Source organism: Metarhizium acridum (assembly GCF_019434415.1).
Source record: "Metarhizium acridum strain ARSEF 324 chromosome Unknown scaffold_31, whole genome shotgun sequence".
NCBI lineage: Eukaryota > Fungi > Ascomycota > Sordariomycetes > Hypocreales > Clavicipitaceae > Metarhizium > Metarhizium acridum.
In genome coordinates this window covers 284,480-305,931 of record NW_027094018.1, presented here as the reverse complement: position 1 = coordinate 305,931, position 21,452 = coordinate 284,480, and the positions used below count along the sequence as shown (strand labels likewise).

The following is a 21,452-nucleotide window of genomic DNA, read 5'->3' as shown; positions in this document are numbered from 1 at the left end:
GCAGGACCACGGCGAGCACGGCGACGAGGCCCTGACTTTCTGGAAGGCTGCCGCGAGCAATAGCGAAGAGGGCTTTCGTCCAAGGCATTGCTATTATCGTTCCCGTCTTCGTCCCCTAGATCGGAATCAGACTCTACCCCTAGGTGTTCGAGGTACTTCCGTGGTCGAGCAGGTGAAAGCAGCAAGTTGAAATAGTCCTCGACGTCAACATCAGATTCAGAGAACTGTCCCCTGTCATCCGCTTCCTTGGTCATTCCATCCCCATCTGGGAGCTCATTTGCCTGTAGTCGATCTTGACTCCCAGCTACGTTCCGTGGTTAGCTTGAACAAACTGCCGGGACCACAGCACAAGGATACCTTCTCCAGGACCATCAGAACCTTCAAAGACGCCGAGTTGAGAGATTGTGGGAGTTAGTGACACAGCCTCCCCTGCACGGCGTCGTGAACGATGGTCGCGCCGAATAGTGGCCTGCTTGGCCCTGGCGCCGGCCTTGGAGGCATCATCTTGCGAGTCCTTCCCGCCCTTGTGGAACCTAACAGCCAGGTAAGAGTAGTCCACACCAGTCGTGCTGCTTCGGACAGTAGATGGATCAGAATGTGAGGCGACAGGATCGGTCGAGGGCGGCACAGGCGGTGAGGGAGCTAGAGCCCGGAAGAGCCGCGAGCTCGCTTGGGTTGGTGGGATCGGCGTCCCCAGCACTATCTGCGGCTGGCTGCCTGGCTCTCCGAACAAACTCCTAGCTGTATGTTGTTGCCGTAGCTTCTCTGGCGATGTAGGTTGGGTTCCAGATCTCTGGTTAGGAGGCGATAGGCCAGCGTCTCTGTCGGTTCTTTTCGGGGCAGATCTCTCAGCTGAGGTAGGACGGACAGCCAGCTTTCTCAATGCAAGGACGGCACCTTTGGACCTGGCACGCTTGATCAGGTTAGGGAGGCATATATAGTATATCAATGGTGTCAGTTACCTCGGAATTGCGGTGGTCCCGGCATTCCAGACAGGTTGTAGTTGGATTGGCAGATTTCCTCCTGCTAACGAAATTACTTGGTGATTTTGTTCGGTCGCAAGACGGGCAATGGACTGCCAATTCAGATCTAGGACTAATATTACCCCTAGAATCATAATCCATACCCAACCATGCGGTACATCTGTTTCAATAATGGAAGAAAGGCTGCTGGCCAAGCAAACGAACAGATCGCTGGGCAAATTTAGCGATTGTAAACGATTGTAAACGATTGTAAACGATTGTAAACAGAGAAGTAAACAAAGAAGCACCGACAGACGGTGGCTGTCCTTTACCCACTTTTCTAGAGCCACCAACCAATCCAGCCTTCTTTCGCGATTTCCCATACAAAATTTGGACCAATAGAAACTTATTTGTCAAGCCTGCACCAAACCCTCATTATTCGGAAAACTTATGGATTAATGTAGAGTCAGCCTTCGGCTGAAAAAAAATCACCTAACCACTACCTTTTTTGCCTAAGAAGATCAATATATGCCGCTCAATGGCTTTAATGGCTTTCCGGGATTGCCCAATCGCGGACTTATTCATCGGCAGAGTGATCCCATGGGTGCATATCTTTAACACATCGATGCAACGAACATGGCGTTGCTGATAGTCTTCTAATAGGGCATCTTGTGTAAACGTATTATTGAGGGAACTATAACCAACATTTCTGGCCATTACACTTCAGAGCAAGCGACATGCGAAGACAATAGCATACACATGCACAGCGGATCTTCAGTTACACGAAGGGCCAAATTGACATAGGCAAGTAACGGGTCGTACTGCAGCGGCAAAAGGGCCGTGCTAATCACCGTTCTGGAGGAGAGAAAGATGAAGGGTCACATAACAGAAAATCGACTTATAGCAGCCAGTTCATAGGTTTTTGAAATGCAGGATACGAATATGAGAGCCCAGGTAGAAGTAGTCAAAGTTCAAGAATCGGACGGAGGTGCAATTCAAAAGTGCTGCCTAGCCGGCTACACAATTCACTAGGGGTCACACAAAGCCCTTGTGCTCTCACTCAAAGTGGCGTTCTAACCTCAAGGTAACCGTTACACTAAATTACACTGCAAATTAACCGATTGCATGGCTAATCTCCTTTTCAAGCCTTCCTCTCCAAAAGGTCTCGCTTTTTTGCAACCCTCTCTAAAGCCCGATTTCCAAACACGAGGTTCATGGACCAACAACAAGCGTCTGTCTGGCGCCGATCAAATGCGTTGCCCTTGCTCAGACAGGGCCCTGTGCAAAGGAGATTGACAATGAGAAAAAAATGAGGCCATGACCAACGGCTATGTGATGCAGCTCAAGTTAGTGGAGCGTGTCACCCCCCCCCCCCCCCTTTCTCTTCTTGTTCACGTTAACCTCTTTGGTGGCCACAAATCCCGTATTTTTGCATCCTTCGTCTGTCGGATTGCAGACGCACAATCCATAATGGACTCTTCTCTAGCTGTCTTTGGTGTAGAATTAAAGAAACCGTACCCCCTTTTTCGCTTATTGCTTCCCGCTATACCTTTTTCTATCCTCGCCGTCCGCGGAGGAGGCGATGAGCAGGTGTGGCGAGAGGGTAGTTTAGCAATGAGCGTCAAGGGTTTAACATCAGCTTAGCAATGGCGAAGGCCGTTTCAGACCTTCAGCTCTAGACTTTCTGTATTACTAGCATCGTATTAGCCGTTAAAACTAGGTAGAGTATCGGTGAACTCGGGGGCATCATACCGACGCCGTTCCGTGACGTAGTCTAGTACAATACTACCATAATATAATGCCCGGTCTCAAACAACATCATTCTCCTCCAGATAGAGATAGAGTTGTGACAGAAACTACTATACGGCTAAAATACAGTGTTACTAGATGTCCTGCATTTAGCCCTCTTTTTTTTTTTTTTTTTTTTAATTTAGAGAAAATAGCACTGCTGTTATTGTATGTAGCTTATTCAGGTACTCAAACCCGGTCTTATCAGATCAACTTCTGAACCAGTAGAGTACTGATATTCTACTTAAATATAGTAACCTCTTGCCGTGAGTGTCAAACTCTAGCAATGCAAGGAGGCCCACCACGGCCAATCTAGGCATAGGCCCGAATACCGCAGCGAAACTGGCTTTGACTCTCACGATTGAAACATGGCTTGCGGGGTCAGCCATCGGCGATAGATGGGTGATATGCCGCACCACACCCCGACCTTCACCGAGTTAAATATCCCGTAGTGACCATCCATTATTATCACTATTGGACTCAGAGCGTGGGATTGAAAAAGAACAGCCTGGTACTTACTCTTGAAGCATGCAGACCGAGACACTCGTACTGTTGGCTGCCGCCATAGTCCTTTTCATACTTTACACGCTTGTGTTGCAGCCGGCACTCTTCAGCCCGCTTGCAAGGATCCCTACCGCACACTGGTCCTGTTCTTTGTCCAACTACTGGATACTGCGTGCCAGAAAGCAAGCGAAAGAAAATGAGACGCTCCTCAAAGCTCACTTGAGGCATGGGCCAATTGTTCGAGTCGCGCCCAACACGTTGAGCGTAGACGGGGTAGATGCCATGCGGGCGATATATCAGGGAGGTTATGAGAAGTCCGACTGGTACAGAGTCTTTGATAACTATGGGTGCGTCAATTACCGAGCCTTAGGAGTGCCATTTATTAACACGACCCAGCGTTCCACACGTGTTCTCAACTTTGGGGTCCAAGGAACACTCGCGCAGAAAACGGATGATATCCAACGTCTACTCCAAGTCCTATATCCACGCGTCAGCCCCGGCTAGAGCTCAGAGCAGAGCCATTTTGCTGGGGAGGCTCGTCCCGCTGCTCAGACGAGAAGCTGCAAAGCCCGACGCCAAAGGCACAGAAGTACAGTCTATATTCATGGCGACAACGATGGACCTTATTTCATCGTATATTTTCGGAATGCGAAACAGCACCAATTTTATCGAGGACACGTCGTATCGAGACCGCTGGCTGCAACTGTATCTCTCGCGGCACCGTCATCACTTCTGGCCCCAAGAACTTCCCGGCCTGACAAGGTTATGTAGAAAGCTAGGCATTCGACTGTACCCATCATTTGTCGATGACGCCAATGAAGAAATACGGGTGTGGAACAAAAACATGTGTGACAGGACTGAACAAACGATGGACAATGATGTCGAGGGGCTACATCTACCTGCTGATGAAGCGGTTGTCTTCAAGGCGATGCACGCAGGCATTGACAAGGAAGAGAAGACGGAGGGGCAGGCCTCGTTGCTTTATAGCACTTCTATTCAGCAGAAGAGTTTGGCAGTGGCCAGTGAGGTTCTGGATCAACTGCTGGCTGGTCATGAGACTGCCGGTATTGTGCTGACTTACATCGCTTGGCGACTGTCTCGGTCGCCCGACGTCCAGGAACAGCTTCGAACAGAGCTTGTGTCAATGGAACCACCTGTACATGAAGGCAGTGAGTTACCGGACCCAAAACAGCTGGATACCTTGCCGGTCTTGAATGCGATTGTGATGGAGACGCTTCGTCTGCATGCGCCTATTCCGGGGCCACAACCACGGTCTACCCCGTATCCAGGTTGTCGAATTGGGGGATATGATATCCCGGGCGGTGTCCGGATTGCGTCTCTAGCGCACACGCTTCATCTAGACGAGAGGGTATACCCGGATGCGCGAACATGGGACCATACACGATGGCTTGCGCAAGAGGTGGACGACGACAACAGGACGCAGATGAATCGGCAATTTTGGGCGTTTGGCAGTGGTGGACGCATGTGTATTGGCTCGAATTTCGCACTGACAGGTACGTGCATTAGTGTTATGGTGGAAAGTTCGCAATTAACTTTTTTAATTTTAGGTATTAAAAACATTATTGCGGCAATTTACACCAATTTCACGACATCCGTTGTCGACGATGACGGTATGGAACAGACGGATGGGTATTCATCCAGACCGGCGGGGGACAAGCTGTACCTGAGGTTCACCGCTGTGTGAATAGCATAATTTTCGCAAAAGCTTTTCCACTTATTAGTAGGGCTTGGCTCTTCTGTCTGTTCATCTGTAGTCTTTTCGTAGTGTAATGGTGCACCGGATGTGGCGGGGTCCGCGGATCGGGCCAACCAACACTGCCTCGGTGAATGCTTCGCCTCAACAACGCATCATCGTGTTCTCTTTTTTTCAACTTACCTTGACTTGAACGTCGGTCCGATGAGCCTGCGCACCTATGGCATATTTTCAAGGTTGTGAAATTACGCAGCACCCCACGCGTTTTGACGAGGGCAGTGAATGTACTTGGCTGACTGGTATTCATCCAACAACCACCCGCGAAATGCAAAGCAGAGACCAGTATTCTCAACCATGTCATTTGACGGGGCGGCAATGTCCTTACGGCAAGTGCACTGCATCTATTAAAACGTTAGGAAACAAGCTAATCAACAGCAGGCTGCTGCAGTTGCCACATTTGACGTGATGATTCATCCGATGGACACCATCATCACCAGAGTTCAGTCACCAACCTACAAGACACAGCATCGGCAGCTCAATGGCTTGTTCCACCGCAATCTTTTACTCGGACTATATCAAGGCTTTGGGCCTACCTTGCTAACTGGAATACCGGCGTCCGCAGCGTTCTTCTCAGTCTACGAGGGCCCCAAGGCGCTGTTTGACAGAGCCCAGAGGTCCCTTGGTATCTATTCCTCTCCAGATTGTGCACGCGATAAGCGGTGCGACCGCTGATCTCGTGGAGTGTGCCATCATCTATCCCGCAGAGGTGCTTAAGCAAAACGCCCAAGTTTCCACGACAGAGGGTCTGCTACCCTACCAACAGTCGCATGTTTTGAAGATTCTACGGCAACTCATGAGGCACCCAACGCGTCTGTGGACGGGGTATACCATGTTAGTGGCGAGTTCCTTGCCTGGGACGAGCTTGACATTTAGCCTGTACGAATGGTTCAAGCAAAGTATGGCTCGAGATAACGAGGAGCTGGCGCGTAGTATTCCGTACCAGATGAAAGTCAGCGCCGTGAGCGCCGCTGTTGCCGCCGGTTGCGCGTCATGTATATTGGTTCCGGTGGACGTTTTGAAGCCAAGAATGAGATTGGCCGCCCCGACTAGCAAGGCGCAGGCCACCAGACCGGGCCCGATGGCTGTCGCAAGAGACGTTTTGCGGGTGGAAGGGGTAAGAGGTCTATTCAGAGGATCGTCCTTGACATTCCTTGCGAATAGGGTTGGCGCTGGCTTATATTTGGGCAGTTATGAAGGTTGTAAGTTATATTTGAGACATGAGGAGGACGGCAATGTTGGGGTTTGACGCGGTAAGAGCACACTGGTTTGGGACATATATCAACGCGTATCACGGGTACGCTCCAACGGGGACGGCACAGAATCGACGGTGGAATACCACGCCGGTCCGATTCCTCGGTACCTGCGGAATAGACACTATTCCACCCATTCCATCTCCAGTTCCGCTGTCGGGGCGTGGAACCAAGCTACGTGCTCCGATATTAACCGTCGAGAAAGCACCTATAGTAGCAGCTGCGGTAACAAACGTTGTGTCAGAACTAAAACTTGCGACTCTGTTGACTTGGCGAGACACTCGTGCGGGAGAGGCTGTTACCAGGGTGCTGAGTGATGAGGAGCGGCACAGAATGTCATATAATCTGGGCGATAACGAAGATAGATAATGGGGCCTGGAAACGAGTTGTCTTTTCTATTCGCTTCTATAGGAGATCATACTAGCTGACTTGACTTCTTGAGCTGCAATCTAGATACGCTTTCTCCAGAATGAAATCAACCGGCTTTGGAAGGATATAAACCAGCGCGGCAATACCCAGCTAATTAATCCCATAGCTAATGATTCCAGTATTTTAGTCAAAGTAAGCAGTAACACTTTATCCCATATGATAAAGGGCTTATATTTGCGGCGTTGACCTTGAGGTACGTTACGGCAAGGAGACGAAGGGAGAATATTAGGCTGTTTAAAAGACTGCGGCGTTGTTCCATCTTCGATCAACGAGAGATCTGGCATACTCGGGCCATCCGATTATATTTGCAACTTGACGAAAAAGATAAAATACCATTAGCAGGGTCTTTAAGGGAGATGTAGCTTCCTACAATGGCTGAAAGACAATCCAGGCTTTTTAAGCGAGCACCCTCTCTTTGGACCAGACCCTGGTTACTCACTTTGATTGGTTTCTCGAAATACGAGAATCCGATGGCTATCTAAAAATCTAGAAAGCTGGCAAAGTGGAATATGATCCGTCAATCAAGTACCTTTGCTTGCTAGGCCAGGCATTGCCTGTTGAGATGGACGTTTGCGCTCGCTTAACACGACGACCTAGGCTCCGCGGCCGAGGTTACCATCGCCCTGTATGAGAGCATTTTCCGGAGAGTGCTAAGTTAGGGCTTCCATATTATACCCCGAATATTCAACCTCCGTTCTGAAAGAGGCACAATGACTGATTCTGGGTGGCGCAACACTTGCACTCGTCTTCGTGACATAGACTTGATCAAACTTGGCGCATTCCTTAGTGACGGCTGCAGTTATGTCAACCACAGGTGCAGAACCTAGGCCATAGGATGATGGTTTGATGTCAATGATGAGAAGAAGATGGAGACGAAGCAAATAAAAAGGTTCAAGCTCTAGACGGTGGTGGAAGCTTGAGCAAAAAAACCAATTAAATGGTAACAAGGTTGTGATCCTAGTAAGCCGGCTGTGACAAGGGCTCAAGGAGGGCTTGGAGCTAATAGCTCAATTCATCTAATAACAGTCTTTGGTATCAAAGGTCCTTGGTTTTCCTCAAGGCCTTGAGGGACCAAAGGTGTCTATAAATACAAGAAGTCGGTGTGCCCTAGGTCTCGTGACCGTAGCCCTTGTGTAACCAGCCATTTCCGTGTAACACCGGCATTGTATATTAGTGTTCCCTGAGGGCGACGAGAAGAATGTAGTTCAGGAGCGTGCCGTCATGCTACGACTCTCCGTACAGCAACCTATCCAGCCCGTACCACAGTGGCAGTTTATGGTCTGCTCACGTTGGAACTGCCGGCAGGTGCCTCGCCAGCTCTGAAGTTGACTAATAACAACATCGAGTAGAAAGGACAAGCCAATCGCTCCCTAACATTTGCGAGGAAGCAGCGGGTCAATGTATTTCAGTCAACAGCCAAGATGACAGAGCAAAAATATTACATGTTCCCAAATCCACTTATAAAGCGCAGGGGGACTTGGTCACAGCAGAGAAAGCACAGCGGAAGATGCCTAATACGTCACATTGGTCAAGGTTGACGCCTACCCCTGTACGCAGGCAACTCTCAAGCTGGCAGTGAGAACATTGAGTTGCAGAGGGAAATTTATTGGGGCGGGCCGCGGGGCATGTTCATCCATGTCTACCTGGTTTTCCGTCCAGACCCTGGTCCCCATAGTTTGCGGGTCGTCTTCCATCCACCTCATCGATTATGTGGCCTGATATGTACATACCTCGCACGCAGTGCCACGCACATGATTGGATAGGTCAAGACATTCGAGGTGCAGCCAACACAGATGGAGTTGACAGTAGAGTGTAAAAACGGGTACCCGTGGGCACCCGTGGGTATCCAAGTTTTTCTTGGGTTATTCGTGGGCTACCCATTTTATCATGTAGGTGGTTTGGGTATACCACGGGTAACCTAATATAAAGATGGGTATCCCATAGATACCTATAAACGTATAATAATATAATATAATAATGTAAATTAAACAAATAAATTAATTATAGTATTTATTATAATAATTAACGTTAACCCTTTAATATTTAATCGTATTTATAATAAGTCTTAAGTTTTTAAAGCATAAAGTAAGTTATATTAACTTATATAGGTCTTATCTAGGTACCCAAAAATACCTAATATTTCTAATAGATAGTCATGGGTACCCCATTTTCCCCCATGGATCCATTTGGGTCTTTTTTTCCTACCCATACCTACCCAACGCCCACGGGTAAGCAACCCACACGGGTACCCGTGGACCTTTTACACCCTAGTTGACAGCATCCATCATCGGAAAACACCTCCTTTTAATACCAGCGTCTTCCCATGTCGAATGGCCCCGAGGTCTCGCATTGGTAAGCCGGGCCAGATAGATGCCGGACTCCGACAGAGACTAAGCAAGTTTAGGACCAGCAGCGCATCGACCGCCATAGAGAGTTGCTGGATACCTCTCTTGATTAAACAAGAAGACTTGACATGATTTCTACAAGTCATAAGATCATGATTATATTGGAAGACTTGGAGACTTTTGCCAACTAAAGTAGATGACATGAACTTGTCTGTCAGGTCAGATGGAGGGCTTGTGCACCACAAAACAAGATTCACTCGTGACTCGTAACGTTACAAGAACACTACCTCATAATGCTTGAACTTGTGTTTGAGACAAGAGAATACGTACCCCAATTCAGGTCATTTTCTCTCTCCAAAGAGTATAGAGCATCCAAGGGTGGTTGGAGTAAACAGTATTGTTGTGTTATGAGACTCATTATTCACTTATCTTGTCAAGAACATGCAGAGCTCACGGATCGTTTCAACAACGCCAAGTTCTGGACCCTTCTGCCATCTGACGCAATATCTCCCACCTCTTTTCCCGCTTCGCCTCCTGGGCAACTACTTTGCCGCATTCTTCTGCGTAGCTATACCGGCAGTCGTCAAACAGCTGCGGACTCGTACTTATAAAGAACTCCATCAGGTCATTAATCTTGCTCCGTAGAGGCCTGTATCGAAAATTAGCAACGGAGCAACTGGGTATGCAGGGAGAGATTGGTACTTATTCTAGTGACAATTGAAGCTCTCGTAGACGGATGGGAACATGATTGGAAGAATAGTAGCAATATTGGCCCTTGCACGGCTACAGAATCTTTCATCGCTCCAAAAATGAAATGCACGTGTTGCAACTAGCGAGTATGAGCTAGCTATAGACTTGGCCAATTTATGGTAAACTTTATCCTGTATCTGAGAAAATGCCTCATCATCAATAAGGTCTAGTTTTTCTTGCATCTCATCGAGAAATGGTCCCTCTTTTGCGCTATTCGCTTTTGGCCAGGACCGCAATATCCTAGGCACCACCTGGTTTCTTTATTAGCACTACCGTTGTAAAAAAAAAAAAACCCCCGAGACTGTACATGACATACCGTTTGTGCAAGAGAATGATTCTTTGCTAGTAACTGGGTAATGCAGTATACGAGCCAAGCATGGTATTTGCCCAAAGGGGACTTGTACAAAGGTATCAAGACCCGCATCATGGTATCTTTGTATTCGTCTTCAAAGGACGGCATAGACCACTGAAGATGGAGCCGAGAACTTCAAGGACTTCGGCTATGCCGAATGGTGTTTCTGGTTTAAAAAGCAAACAGGAGAAGAACGCCGTTGATAGACTGGCGGATGAAGGTGCGGAGGTTGCGGAATTCGCGGTCTATGCCGTGTAGTTGTCGTCTTGAGGAGCCCTCGTTCTCGAGCATCTTGACATCTAAATCGGACTAGAAGTCACAGCACGAATCTACCAATGTAGGATTCAGCCATGCTTGTGACCAAGAAGAATTTGTTCTGCATGACGACATTAACGAGCTCATAAACAGGCTCAACGTGAGCTCAGGCCACTTCCAAAAAAAATGTCGCCCTCGTTATCTTTAAAGTTAAACACCTCTAGTTGGCTGTTCTCGCTTTGCAACACGGGTCGGAAGACATTCTTGGCAAACATGTCGGCCACCAGCTGCTACATGGGCTCTTGCATAAAGAAGCCATTAATCGTGACATGGTCTTGTAGTTCTTTGAGCGCAAGGGTCTTGACGGATTTTGAAGATGGATTGCTGGCGCTCTCAAAGTCAAATATGACATTACACTGCTCGACCCTCCCCAAGAATAGGTCTTGCCGTCGTGTTGCAGAGACATCGCTAGAACAAGGCAGCCTTGCCAACTCGAGCTGTTTGGCGTATTGAAAGGGCTCCAAGTCTAACTCGTCGGCATCAGATGCGCTCGGACACACCTCAACCTTGGTTGTAGTTGGAAAGGGGACAATGGCATGAGCTACCAATGCACTGAGCATGACGATATTTGTTCTCGTGGTCCCACGAATTTGAATGTATACTGGGGAATTTACTTGAATGGCCCTTGTCTTTATGCGACTGACGTGCAAAGATGTGTATGCCTTGGCCGATACAAATTGATCGAAGTGGTAGCCAGAGAGTAGCGTCCAAGGCGTGCGTCATGCTGGATAAAATCCTCGCCCACCAGACCAGTTTCTCTTTTTTTTTTTCAAGTTCCATTTCTGTGGGCCTGTGAGCTACAGGGCGCGTGAATAGCTATCCGTTGAATGAATCTGATGAATATCGGGGACAAGACATCAAGTGTGGCCGAGGGTTACCTGCCACGGTACAGTACCAAGAAGCGGTAAGCAGGCATCTCGACATCTGGAGGTAAACTTGACAACTGCCCGTTTACCTGCGGAGCTGTTCATAGCATGGAACATCTCTGGTCAACTGTAACTGGCTCTTTCATCATTGTGCTTATAGCCTATAAGTGTTCCGAGTCTTGGGTTCGTGTATGGTCCCAGAAAGTAGCACATCATTTCGCGTGCGTATAACCCAAGGTAGGAACCAACTACTTACACCGCTTCAAACAGGCTCCAAACAGATGACAAAGCCACCCATCTTGATGCTCGTCTGTCGCTGCAGCCTGCAATTGTGGTTGCTGGTCGGGCGGCGACCGAGTCTCCTCTGAGTCCTGCATCGGCTCCGACGTCCTGAAAAACGCGGTCAATGAGTCATTCAGGAGATCATATGCGCATCGACAAGCTTCGTGAAGCTCGGATGGACTGGGTGGAGGTTCGGGTGGGAGATGCAGTAGATGCTCTCGCTCCTTTTCAGCTATGTTGAGTTGTCGCTGGCCAGTGGGAAGGATGTAGAGCTTTATTAGATTTTGCCACAGCTTAGCGACCGAGTTACTACTGCTGGATGACGCAGAGTTGATTCTGACAAGGCCTTCGTAGCATGCAGCATAATGCTGGGTGTCGAGAATGAACTGAAGAGCCTCGAGACAGCAGTGCCGGTTGAGATGAGCCGTGAAGGCGTGCAAAGTCCATGGCGGTGAGGCAGTGTTCAATAGGATATCACCAAGCGTAGGTAGTTCAGTTTCCATCGATACAGTGAAGTAGGCAGGATAGGCAGATTATCATGGCGACGAATTGCCAAAGTCCAAAGTCAGTCGAGGCAAGATTGAAGCCGGGCTGGCTATCGATTGATAGGATTCAATCTTGATGTAAGCCGGCTGGGGTTCAAATAATGGTGAGTGTTGAAGTGGCTGGCGTGAAATAGAGTTGGGAATCTTGGGATGCGGCGCCGTGCTGTCCGACTCTGGTCTGGTGTCTCAGTGCTGGTAGATTGACTCCCGGTATGTACACGCCTAGTATGTAGGCAGTTGTCAACGTTACAAGAAAAGGGACATGAATCTTGTCAGCCACTTCTCGTGCTTGCTCCCTACAGCCTTCTTGTCCTGCGCTGCTGAAAGGGTTGCATTATGGTCCAATGGGGTCTGGTCATGCCCATATCACACCACATGGGCTGGCTATGTCGGGCAGGCATTCGTCAAGTGTCAACGACTCGTACTACGCTCGCCTTTTTTTCCATTAAGCTTTCAATAGGGGCCTGAGTCATGTCTGCTTGTGGCTGCCGCCGATTCTCTTGTCGATGGGTGTTGCGCGCAAAGCGCTGATCACGTCCCCGTGTCGCATGCCCGCTATACCCGACCTACATATTACTAGCTTCTCTTTCCTCGAGCTTTTTGCTCTATTTTTCATGATCCTCGGCGTCTGAATACAACTCCCTGTTCCTTGACTCGATTTGGTTTCATGGAGAGGCTAGGACAAATGCTCGCAGGGTCCCTTGAATTGAAAAGTATATTAGGGACCGGCTCCTACGGCGTGGTGTACTTGGCTACCGATGTTAATACTGGTACGCGTTATGCTGTCAAGTGTCTCAATAAATTCTATGCCGATGGGTCTCGTCTAGATGCTTCGCAGCTCTTAAACTATCACCGGGAGATTCAACTTCACCGCCAAGCCTCCGCACATCCCAACGTGGTGGATATACACAAGTTTCTTGACAGAACCGAGGGCATTTATGTTGTCATCGAATATTGTGAAGAGGGAGATCTTTTCCTAAATATAACCCAACGCGGCCTGTACGTTGGCAACGATGTGCTATCTAAAAGTATTTTCCTTCAAATCATTGATGCTCTAGAATACTGTCATAAATGCAACATCTACCATCACGACCTTAAGCCGGAAAACATCCTAGTTTTCAACAACGGACAAACAGTCAAATTGGCAGACTTTGGCTTCGCTACAACTAATGCAACATCTGACAACGGTACCCGTGGGTCTATGGCCTACATGAGCCCTGGTGCGTGCCCTAAAGCTCTTTTCTTTACACTACGTTTGCTTGCCTCTTACTGACTCATATTTCGTTGGCAGAGTGTCTGGATTGTGGAACAAGGGAGGTACACCATCACATGTCGGCCCCCAGCGACATCTGGAGCTTGGGAATCATCCTGGTCAACCTGACGTGCGGACTCAGCCCGTGGGGACAGGCATCCATTGAAGACCTTACCTATCGGGCATACACCGCAAATTACCACCTTCTTACGTCGATCCTCCCATTGTCCGATGACCTTAACAATATCTTGAGGCGGATCTTCAACCCTAACCCGAGATATAGGATAACCTTGCCTGAGCTCCGAGACAGGATTGTGGCTTGTCCCAGCTTCACCAAGCCAAAAGAAAAGTATGATAGAGCTCTGCTAGCTGCATAACACAAGAGATATTAAGTTAGACCCTCTAGAGTAGTGACTGCTAGACGTCTGATCTCCGTGTTGCTGGTAGCAGGCGCGACAATGGCAAAAAAGCCGGAAAACGATGCACCTTGTCCGCGAAAAAAAAGAGGAAACCGATTCCCGGCAAAGGATTTCAAAAGCCGAAACGATGCTGCTGCAACTGTAAGCGCCGCTGGGTCAAGTGTTCAGAAGTCAAGCCAGAATGCTTCGGATGGGATGAATCTGCGTGTACCCCGAGAACCCTCCGCCCACGGCAGATTCATCCCATGATTCCCCATTGACGCGTACACATACAAAGGCAAGCGTAAACCTTGATCATTTGCCCTTCTTCCGCCACTTCCTACAAGAGTGTCAAAGGATTTGGTCCAAACGCTGCCAGAACGGCTATTACATTTCACAATGAGATGTGCAAGCTTGAGGGTGAGCTTCAGCTTTTACTCCCGTCTCTAATATAGCGCCATACGATTGAAGGGCAGCTCCAAAGTCCATGACACGCTACGGGTCTGCAAGATCTGCTTCTCGAATCGATCCTTGGTCCGCTTTCCGAGCACGGACATGACAGACTCCCCAGCCTGTTCCTGTCAATATCCGTCCCTTGTCATCAGACGACGGGGTCCTGTGGATCCAATCTGACCACACTCGAAGTTTAGGTTCCACGGTTTGTTTAGGAAGTGGCGATAAATGGCTCGTCCATGGCAGGATTTGTGCAAACGGCGAGGCGATGTTTAATGTCGCTGCTGCGGTTGGTCAATGCAACAATAGCATTGTTCCCTGTCAATACTACCACGCAGTACAACGCAACTTATATCCGTACCTTACCCCAGCGGCATAGCGTCCCAAGCCATCAATCGATTACTTCTCTTCAAATTCCGTCGGGAACTAGTGTCTGCCCGGCTCCACTCCATCAAGGAACGAGAGCCGGGGAGGATCATGCGCTCTCACGTCCAAGCTCGTCCTCATGCCGACTCTTCCAGGATCTCTCCTGCCATTTTCATACATGAGAATGATGAGATGATTCTCCGGGACCTAACTTGAACTGCTGACCGAAAAGGGCGGGTAGCAGCCATTGTTGGGCGCGAACCGAAGCCAAGGGAGGGGGGCTTACGACTTGACGAGACGGTCTACTACAGCCGAAGATGCAGATCTCGCCAATCACGGTTCATGGACACGCCACGAGAGAACACGCTAACCATGACAATTGGGTAGCTTCCAACTCAGTCTAATGGCGAACAAGACAATCACGTCCGTCGAAGCTTCGACAGCTAAGTCGGAAGGGCCTAGTGTAGACACCGACGCACCTATATATACACACACCAGACACTTCCCGGAGAGACAACAAATGGCTTCCAGAAAACTGAATCAAGCGTGTTGTTGAGTCTCATTGCGCCGGCAAAGCTCCGTTAGCTGCCACAGACACAGAATGATGTCTTTACTTACTTGCGCCCAGAGCGCTGTGATTCTCGCCATCGGTGTTGCCGCCAAGGCTCATCTGCCTCCGATTCCATCTGATTTCACAACTCCAGTTCAACAGCGAATTGCCGTCAACGGACCAAACAGTTAGTCTCAACACTCACCATGTAGAGACAATCGCGTGCCACAGACCACAGGCCAAAGACACCAGCTAATCCACCACCGTCATTGAAATAGGCATCACTGTGAGTTGGAATACATACAAACAGCTGGACAAGGCATGTGTCAAGTACGGCGCATCTGAAGGCTCCTTGACGGAGCAAGTCTGTTCCATCACGTCTGCTGCCACGTACCCATCCTCGCGCACTTGGTTCAACACAGTCACCGTCACTGGTTTGAGCCCAGCCACCAAATACTACTACCAAATTGTGTCGACCAACTCGACCACGGCATCCTTCCTCAGTCCCCGATTGGCTGGTGACAAGACCCCATTCTCAATCAATGCCATCATCGATCTCGGCGTCTATGGCGAGGACGGCTACACCATCAAGATGGACCAGACAAAGAGAGACGGTATCCCCAATGTCCCTCCTTCGCTCAACCACACCACCATTAAGCGTCTCGCCGACACCATCAACGATTACGAATTTGTCATTCACCCCGGTGACCTTGCATACGCCGACGACTGGATACTCCGAGGCCACAATGCTTTCGATAGCAAGGACGCCTTCCAGGCCATCCTGGAGCAGTTTTACGACCAACTTGCTCCCATTTCCTCGCGCAAGCCCTACATGGCCAGTCCCGGCAACCACGAAGCTGCCTGCGAGGAGATCCCTCACACCACGGGCCTTTGCCCCAGCGGCCAGAAGAACTTTACCGACTTCATGACCAGGTTTGGCAGCAGCATGCCCACCTCGTTTGCGTCAACGTCACGGGATGCCACGGCAAAGGTGAATGCCAACAAGGCCAAACAACTAGCCAAGCCTCCATTCTGGTTCTCCTTCGAGTACGGCATGGCCCACATCGTCATGATTGACACCGAGACCGACTTCGCAGGCGCCCCCGACGGCCCAGACGGCTCTGCAGGCCTCAACAGCGGACCATTCGGCAGCCCCAACCAGCAGCTCCAGTTCCTCGAAGCGGACCTCGCCTCGGTCGACCGCACAGTCACTCCCTGGGTCATCGTTGCCGGCCACCGGCCATGGTACACGACCGGCGGCGAGGCTTGCAAGCCCTGCCAGGCTGCTTTCGAGGGACTCTTGTACAAGTACGGCGTCGACCTCGGTGTCTTTGGGCACGTACACAACTCGCAGCGATTCGTGCCCGTGGTCAATGGGACCGCTGACCCTGCGGGCCTGAACAACCCCAAGGCGCCCGTGTATATCGTCGCGGGTGGCGCGGGCAACATCGAGGGTCTGAGTGCTGTCGGGACGAAGCCTGCCTATACTGCTTTTGCCTACGCCGACGACTTTAGCTATGCTGCTATTAGCTTTGTGGATGCCCAGAACTTGAAGATTGACTTTTATAGATCGTCTACTGGGGAGCTGCTGGATACATCTACCCTGCACAAGTTGCACGACAAGCAGTTTGTAGAGCAGTAGAAGACTTTTAAATGAGGGGAAATGGTAATACTTGTGTGCATAATGGTATAAAGGAACAGAATATAACATTCTTGTCTATCTGCAGTGTGAATTTGATTGCGAAGTGGCAATTTATTACAGAAACCGACTGGCTCTGCGCTGCCCTGATACTAATTGCCCGACCGATGTGTGCTGGCCATGGGATTATCACAATTTTGAAACCCACAAATCGGTTCACAAAACATTGCGGCCGGACCGACCCCCGGAACCTGACGATAGCTGCACAAGAGCTCGGGACCTAGTTGGGCTTAGGCTTACGGGCCCGTAGGCTAATCGCTGCTTTTGTGGTAAATTCGAAAACGGAGGATTAGGCATTATACGCCTTGCTTCTGCATAGATACGCCAAACGATAGTCCTCTTCTCTACATTCACAAATCCACACGCAACACTATATTTTGGTTCACGTTTGCGTCCGTTTGGTTAGCCCAGAATGCTACATCAGTCCTGTTTCTATACTCTACTATGAAATTAGTTGAATTGCCTATGTCGAGCGAGCCGTCCAGAGAAACAGCCGCAGTGCATCATCTCCGTCAACACCACCCAGGGCTTGAAACCCAGCCCTCTCGTACAGGATTCTGGCAGCGGTATTATTCTTCTTCACTAGCGCCGTGATGAGGCAAGGTTTGCCTTCGGAATCAGCAGCGCCTCGCGCCTCTTTGACCGCTGCCTCTATCACTTTTCTTCCCAGGCCCCTTCGTCGAGCTGCTGGGGCGGTGTACACTGCGTTCACCTCCCAATGCAACACTTGCTCGCTAGCCTTGTGTTCTGCCTCAAGGCCAAGTTGGGCCTGCACTTTTGATGGTGCAGATACGTGGCGGACAATCGTTACAGAGGATAGAATGTCGCCGACTTGCTTCTGCATGGCTACAAAGGTTTTGGCATTCGGGTTTAATACCCGACCACGCCAAAAATCATCTGCCATAGACGCTTCGCGAGTGTAGGTTGATCCGAAGACTGTTTGCGCACATATCACCAGTCAGGTGTCTGTTGTCTTGGAAATTATCCATAAGACTCCTTACGTGCTTGGGAGGTGAGCATGGTTCGGTTGCTTACAGGACGGGTCATTTTGTAAAGCTCCAAGGCGGAATGGCTTGTAGCGGGTCAGGAACAGGTCAACTCCGGCCTCATCTGGTTGAATGAGTTGCACCGAGTACTCCATCGACGTTTGCGGTCGGATGATGCTGTTGGAAATGGCGTCTCATCGAGTGTTCACCGCAGCCAGGCGGCTATGACAGATATTCGGTTCTCTGAGGTGTCGCGGTATGACTCAGAGTGAATGGGGACGTTATGTCCCAAATGCCACCAGACTCCAAGGCTAATTATAGTGGCTGTGTCCCATGAGCCAATACCCAGCACCTGGGAGGAGATGCGCTTAGGGTTAGGGTAGTGGCGTCTGCTTTAGCCTTTGTTCGAACTTCGCAGTTCCCCGCATCATCCTTGTCCCCGTCTGTTCGTCCTCAGTCCCTCGCTGATTCTGGTGGCGATGACGGAATGATTGTTGAAAACAATGCCAACACCTGTACCGCCATCTGCACCGGCAATGGGCCGGAATAGAGACGACTCGGGTGCAGCGTCAGGAGGATATTTGGCTATATGTACATGGAAGGAACTGGCTAAATTTGCCACACAATCACATCAACTCTGGGTCGTAAAGGATTCGATGCACAAGTTGGCAGGTCCAGCTCATGCATAGTAGCAAGTGGCATCGCCGAAGCCGAACAGGGAGCATGACTGCACATGTGGGATTATGCGAGAGGAACCACAACTAAGCTTCACCATACCAGCCTGTCGTTCAACTATGTGGAGTCGCCCTGAGACCACGTTGGGATATAAGCAGTGGGTAGAGAATAGTTGGACACACTTTCACTTTATGTAAAGTGAGTGTACTCAAGCCGTCGCCGGAGCGAGGGCGATTCTACCACGGGACTGTGCAAGTCCATATTAGTATTACTCTTATTGTTTACATACGCTCCCGCTTCCTACAATGGCTGCTTGAGCTCAAGGCCTTGACACTATCTCCCGCACCCACATATGATCCTTCTTGCTCATGTTCGAGAAAGGTCCATTGGAGTCAATGTACATAGTTGGTAGAGACTGCTTCAACGACCAAATTCCAGACAGTTAAACGACAAGAGGGCGATTTACTTGAAAATCTCACGCTACGCATATATGACTTCAGGCTTGGCTTGTCGTATCCCGGAAGCCAGAAAGACATAATGGGATGTCGTCTGATTTATGGCATGCTAAGCTCTGCTAAGCTCAAAGTTCCGTGCCTCAAGTCAAGGATCGAAAGGGAAGGGTAAATACTGAATATTATTATCTGGCATCCATTATGTATGACCTATTTTGGTCTCGGGTTAGGTTAGTATTGTTGCTGGTATGCCCTACCTCGGCTCATCCACCACATGAAACATCGCCCAACCCTCACGAGACGCACCAACTTACCATCGTAATGGAGATACGCCGGGTCTAGGGTCGATACCAAGCTGATATATTGCATTTGCCTGCGTTTTACTCTCGTATTAATGTTGAGAGTGTGAGCCAATCGGGTTTTCAAAGTCATCACTGAAATCAAAGACGGAAAGAATTGGCCAAACTAATATCCTGGCCCAGGAGCGAATGGAGTTCGCTTAACTGAGTTGCTACGCCGTTCCACTTTTCATGTCGGCCATCTAGCTGAAGGGGGGGACATATGCAACGCTGCAGTCTTTCGCAAAAGGGAAGAACAGCTCCGGCTTGTCCAGTTCAAACAACAGCCCTGACCGTCGGTGGCCGAGAGCAGAGCGACGGTGGCATTGGCGGCGACGGTCGAATCAACCTGTCCCGAGACGTGAGCGCATTGTACATCTACGAGGTTTCCTTTAGCTTCCGGAAGTTTCGGACGAGGCTATTTATAGACTCCAGCATAAGTAACCCCGTGTTCGACTAGCTCTCAATCCATAGTTTGGGCAATTGCACAGAACCATCAGCATAGCCTGTCTCATCGTAATGAAATTCGTCTCTCTGATCAGTTCACCATGCATCAGAGATGGTGGCGTCCTTCCATCTGCGATGCCAATGTCTCAGTTAAGACTACGGAAACGAGACGCTAAGTGCGGAGCGTGCATATCGGTTATGCATGATGAGCCCGAGTGAATAGACGGCTCTCCACAAAATGACGGGTTGGGTATGAACAAAAGAAACACCAAGTCGGAACTCGGGCGATCCTTGCGGTGGGGTTTTGATGCGAGGTCGCGGACTTCTCGGCAACTGTACACAGCGTGAATGTATAGTTGCGAGAGCGAATGTAACATTTTATGATGAGACGGTCAACGGTTGAGGGAGTAAATATCTGTGTTGAGGGCATGAAATTCTCTATCCCCATATAAAAAGAAAAAAAATGAAAGGGATATTCAGGTATAAATACGGTCACGTCTACATACCAACGACTCTCATCTCATTACGCTACAGTAATTTCAAGACTACAACATCCCTCCATCTTGACCAGCCCTTATATATCATTGAAACTCAATCTTTGAAGCTCTCCAAAATGAAGTTTTCCGCCTCCATCATTGCCATCGTTTCTCTTGCTGCCTCTTCTATGGCTACCCCAATTACCACCAAACTCACACTATGCCGGCAGCCTAACCTCCAGGACTGCGACGACCACTTTGTGCCTATTGACAGTTGCTGTAAGACTATTTAATATTCGCTAAATACGCTCAGATCACCGATGAAGACACTGACAATGAATCAAATATAGACAAGGTCCCAGAATGCAAGGTTCAGTCTTTGAACGCTGAAGGTCATGTTTGTGACTTCTACTCGTGAGATTTCTGCTCCTTGTCGCGCAATTAAACGTATGGCTAATAAGTTTCTAGTCATGATGGATGTTCTGGAAACAAGTATCAGCATGCTGGCATTCAGGAGAACATGCCCCCGGGAACCACCATCCGATCAGTGTTCTGCTGGTAATTCTAGCAAGACCACTGAAGATAGTGGAAGACAGCAATTCACCCCGGATTGGCAGTATTTCACTCGTCGTTACATTTCATCTCTTCATACACTGTCATAATGAACACATCTGATCGAAGTTGTCCATGGTTTCGTACCGTTTTCTGTTTCGTTGTCACAGTGACATTTGGGTCTAGAAGGCAATCATTATGGTGTGATGCGATTTCAATAATCAGAATGCAGTGTACATTTTTATATAGAGATATTATGTTGATTTCACGCTTTTTCTGAGTCAATGTGACGTGAACCGATTTGCTGTATTTGGCCTACCCTACTACGCGGTCCTCAGCATCATAAAACTTGGGTCTACATGTTAGTTCGCAGCTCTTATCAAGTCAGATTGAAGTAGATAAATCCACTGGAGAATCAGCTATCTAGGTACTTACGAACTTAGCTGCGTTGTACTCCCAATGTGAGCTCTCATTCAAGACTCCAGTCATAAATAATTACGACATAGTTTTACATGCTGGTTTCTTAAATAGTAGAAACACTTTTTATCCCATTCCAAAACTCGATTGTGAATGAGATTTGTGGAAATAGCCATTATATGAATAGACCTTTCACACATACCCGCACACGGCTCTAGGATATGAAAGA

At 49.0% G+C, this 21,452-nt stretch overlaps 7 protein-coding genes across 8 annotated transcripts; 4 read left to right on the top strand and 3 right to left on the bottom strand.

Annotated features, from left to right (window-relative positions):
- Positions 1 to 3,705: 3,705 nt before the first annotated feature.
- Positions 3,706 to 4,990, top strand: J3458_004945 (uncharacterized protein; the record flags this gene model as incomplete). The annotated part of the gene is made up of 2 exons (XM_007810444.2): positions 3,706 to 4,768; positions 4,823 to 4,990. 2 exons carry the CDS (start codon positions 3,706 to 3,708, stop codon positions 4,957 to 4,959), a joined length of 1,200 nt encoding a protein of 399 aa, XP_007808635.2. The 3' UTR covers positions 4,960 to 4,990.
- A 5,709-nt stretch (positions 4,991 to 10,699) lies between these two features.
- J3458_004944 (uncharacterized protein) lies at positions 10,700 to 11,029 on the bottom strand (the record flags this gene model as incomplete). Its single annotated transcript, XM_066118512.1, has 1 exon — positions 10,700 to 11,029. One exon carries the CDS (start codon positions 11,027 to 11,029, stop codon positions 10,700 to 10,702), a length of 330 nt encoding a protein of 109 aa, XP_065976032.1.
- Positions 11,030 to 11,458: 429 nt separating this feature from the next.
- RTS1_2 (serine/threonine-protein phosphatase 2A 56 kDa regulatory subunit delta isoform) lies at positions 11,459 to 12,120 on the bottom strand (the record flags this gene model as incomplete). The annotated part of the gene is made up of 2 exons (XM_066118511.1): positions 11,459 to 11,496; positions 11,592 to 12,120. The coding sequence occupies 2 exons, from the start codon at positions 12,118 to 12,120 to the stop codon at positions 11,459 to 11,461; spliced, it is 567 nt and encodes a 188-aa protein (XP_065976031.1).
- A 486-nt stretch (positions 12,121 to 12,606) lies between these two features.
- Positions 12,607 to 13,800, top strand: SKS1_3 (Serine/threonine protein kinase). Its single transcript, XM_066118510.1, has 2 exons — positions 12,607 to 13,382; positions 13,454 to 13,800. Exons 1-2 carry the CDS (start codon positions 12,830 to 12,832, stop codon positions 13,789 to 13,791), a joined length of 891 nt encoding a protein of 296 aa, XP_065976030.1. The 5' UTR covers positions 12,607 to 12,829; the 3' UTR covers positions 13,792 to 13,800.
- A 785-nt stretch (positions 13,801 to 14,585) lies between these two features.
- J3458_004941 (uncharacterized protein) lies at positions 14,586 to 16,879 on the top strand. 2 transcript variants are annotated; one of them, XM_007810441.2, is made up of 2 exons: positions 14,586 to 15,368; positions 15,460 to 16,879. In XM_007810441.2, the coding sequence occupies exons 1-2, from the start codon at positions 15,233 to 15,235 to the stop codon at positions 16,821 to 16,823; spliced, it is 1,500 nt and encodes a 499-aa protein (XP_007808632.2). In that variant the 5' UTR covers positions 14,586 to 15,232; the 3' UTR covers positions 16,824 to 16,879. The 2 variants fall into 2 exon arrangements, with proteins under 2 accessions (XP_007808632.2, XP_065976029.1); XM_066118509.1 differs by having other exon boundaries at positions 14,906 to 16,877.
- Positions 16,880 to 16,932: 53 nt separating this feature from the next.
- Positions 16,933 to 18,114, bottom strand: J3458_004940 (uncharacterized protein). Its single transcript, XM_066118508.1, has 2 exons — positions 17,916 to 18,114; positions 16,933 to 17,816 (listed from the first exon to the last, which is right to left on the bottom strand). Exons 1-2 carry the CDS (start codon positions 18,019 to 18,021, stop codon positions 17,344 to 17,346), a joined length of 579 nt encoding a protein of 192 aa, XP_065976028.1. The 5' UTR covers positions 18,022 to 18,114; the 3' UTR covers positions 16,933 to 17,343.
- A 2,197-nt stretch (positions 18,115 to 20,311) lies between these two features.
- Positions 20,312 to 21,083, top strand: J3458_004939 (uncharacterized protein). The gene is made up of 3 exons (XM_007810439.2): positions 20,312 to 20,533; positions 20,605 to 20,668; positions 20,723 to 21,083. Exons 1-3 carry the CDS (start codon positions 20,392 to 20,394, stop codon positions 20,814 to 20,816), a joined length of 300 nt encoding a protein of 99 aa, XP_007808630.1. The 5' UTR covers positions 20,312 to 20,391; the 3' UTR covers positions 20,817 to 21,083.
- Positions 21,084 to 21,452: the final 369 nt, after the last annotated feature.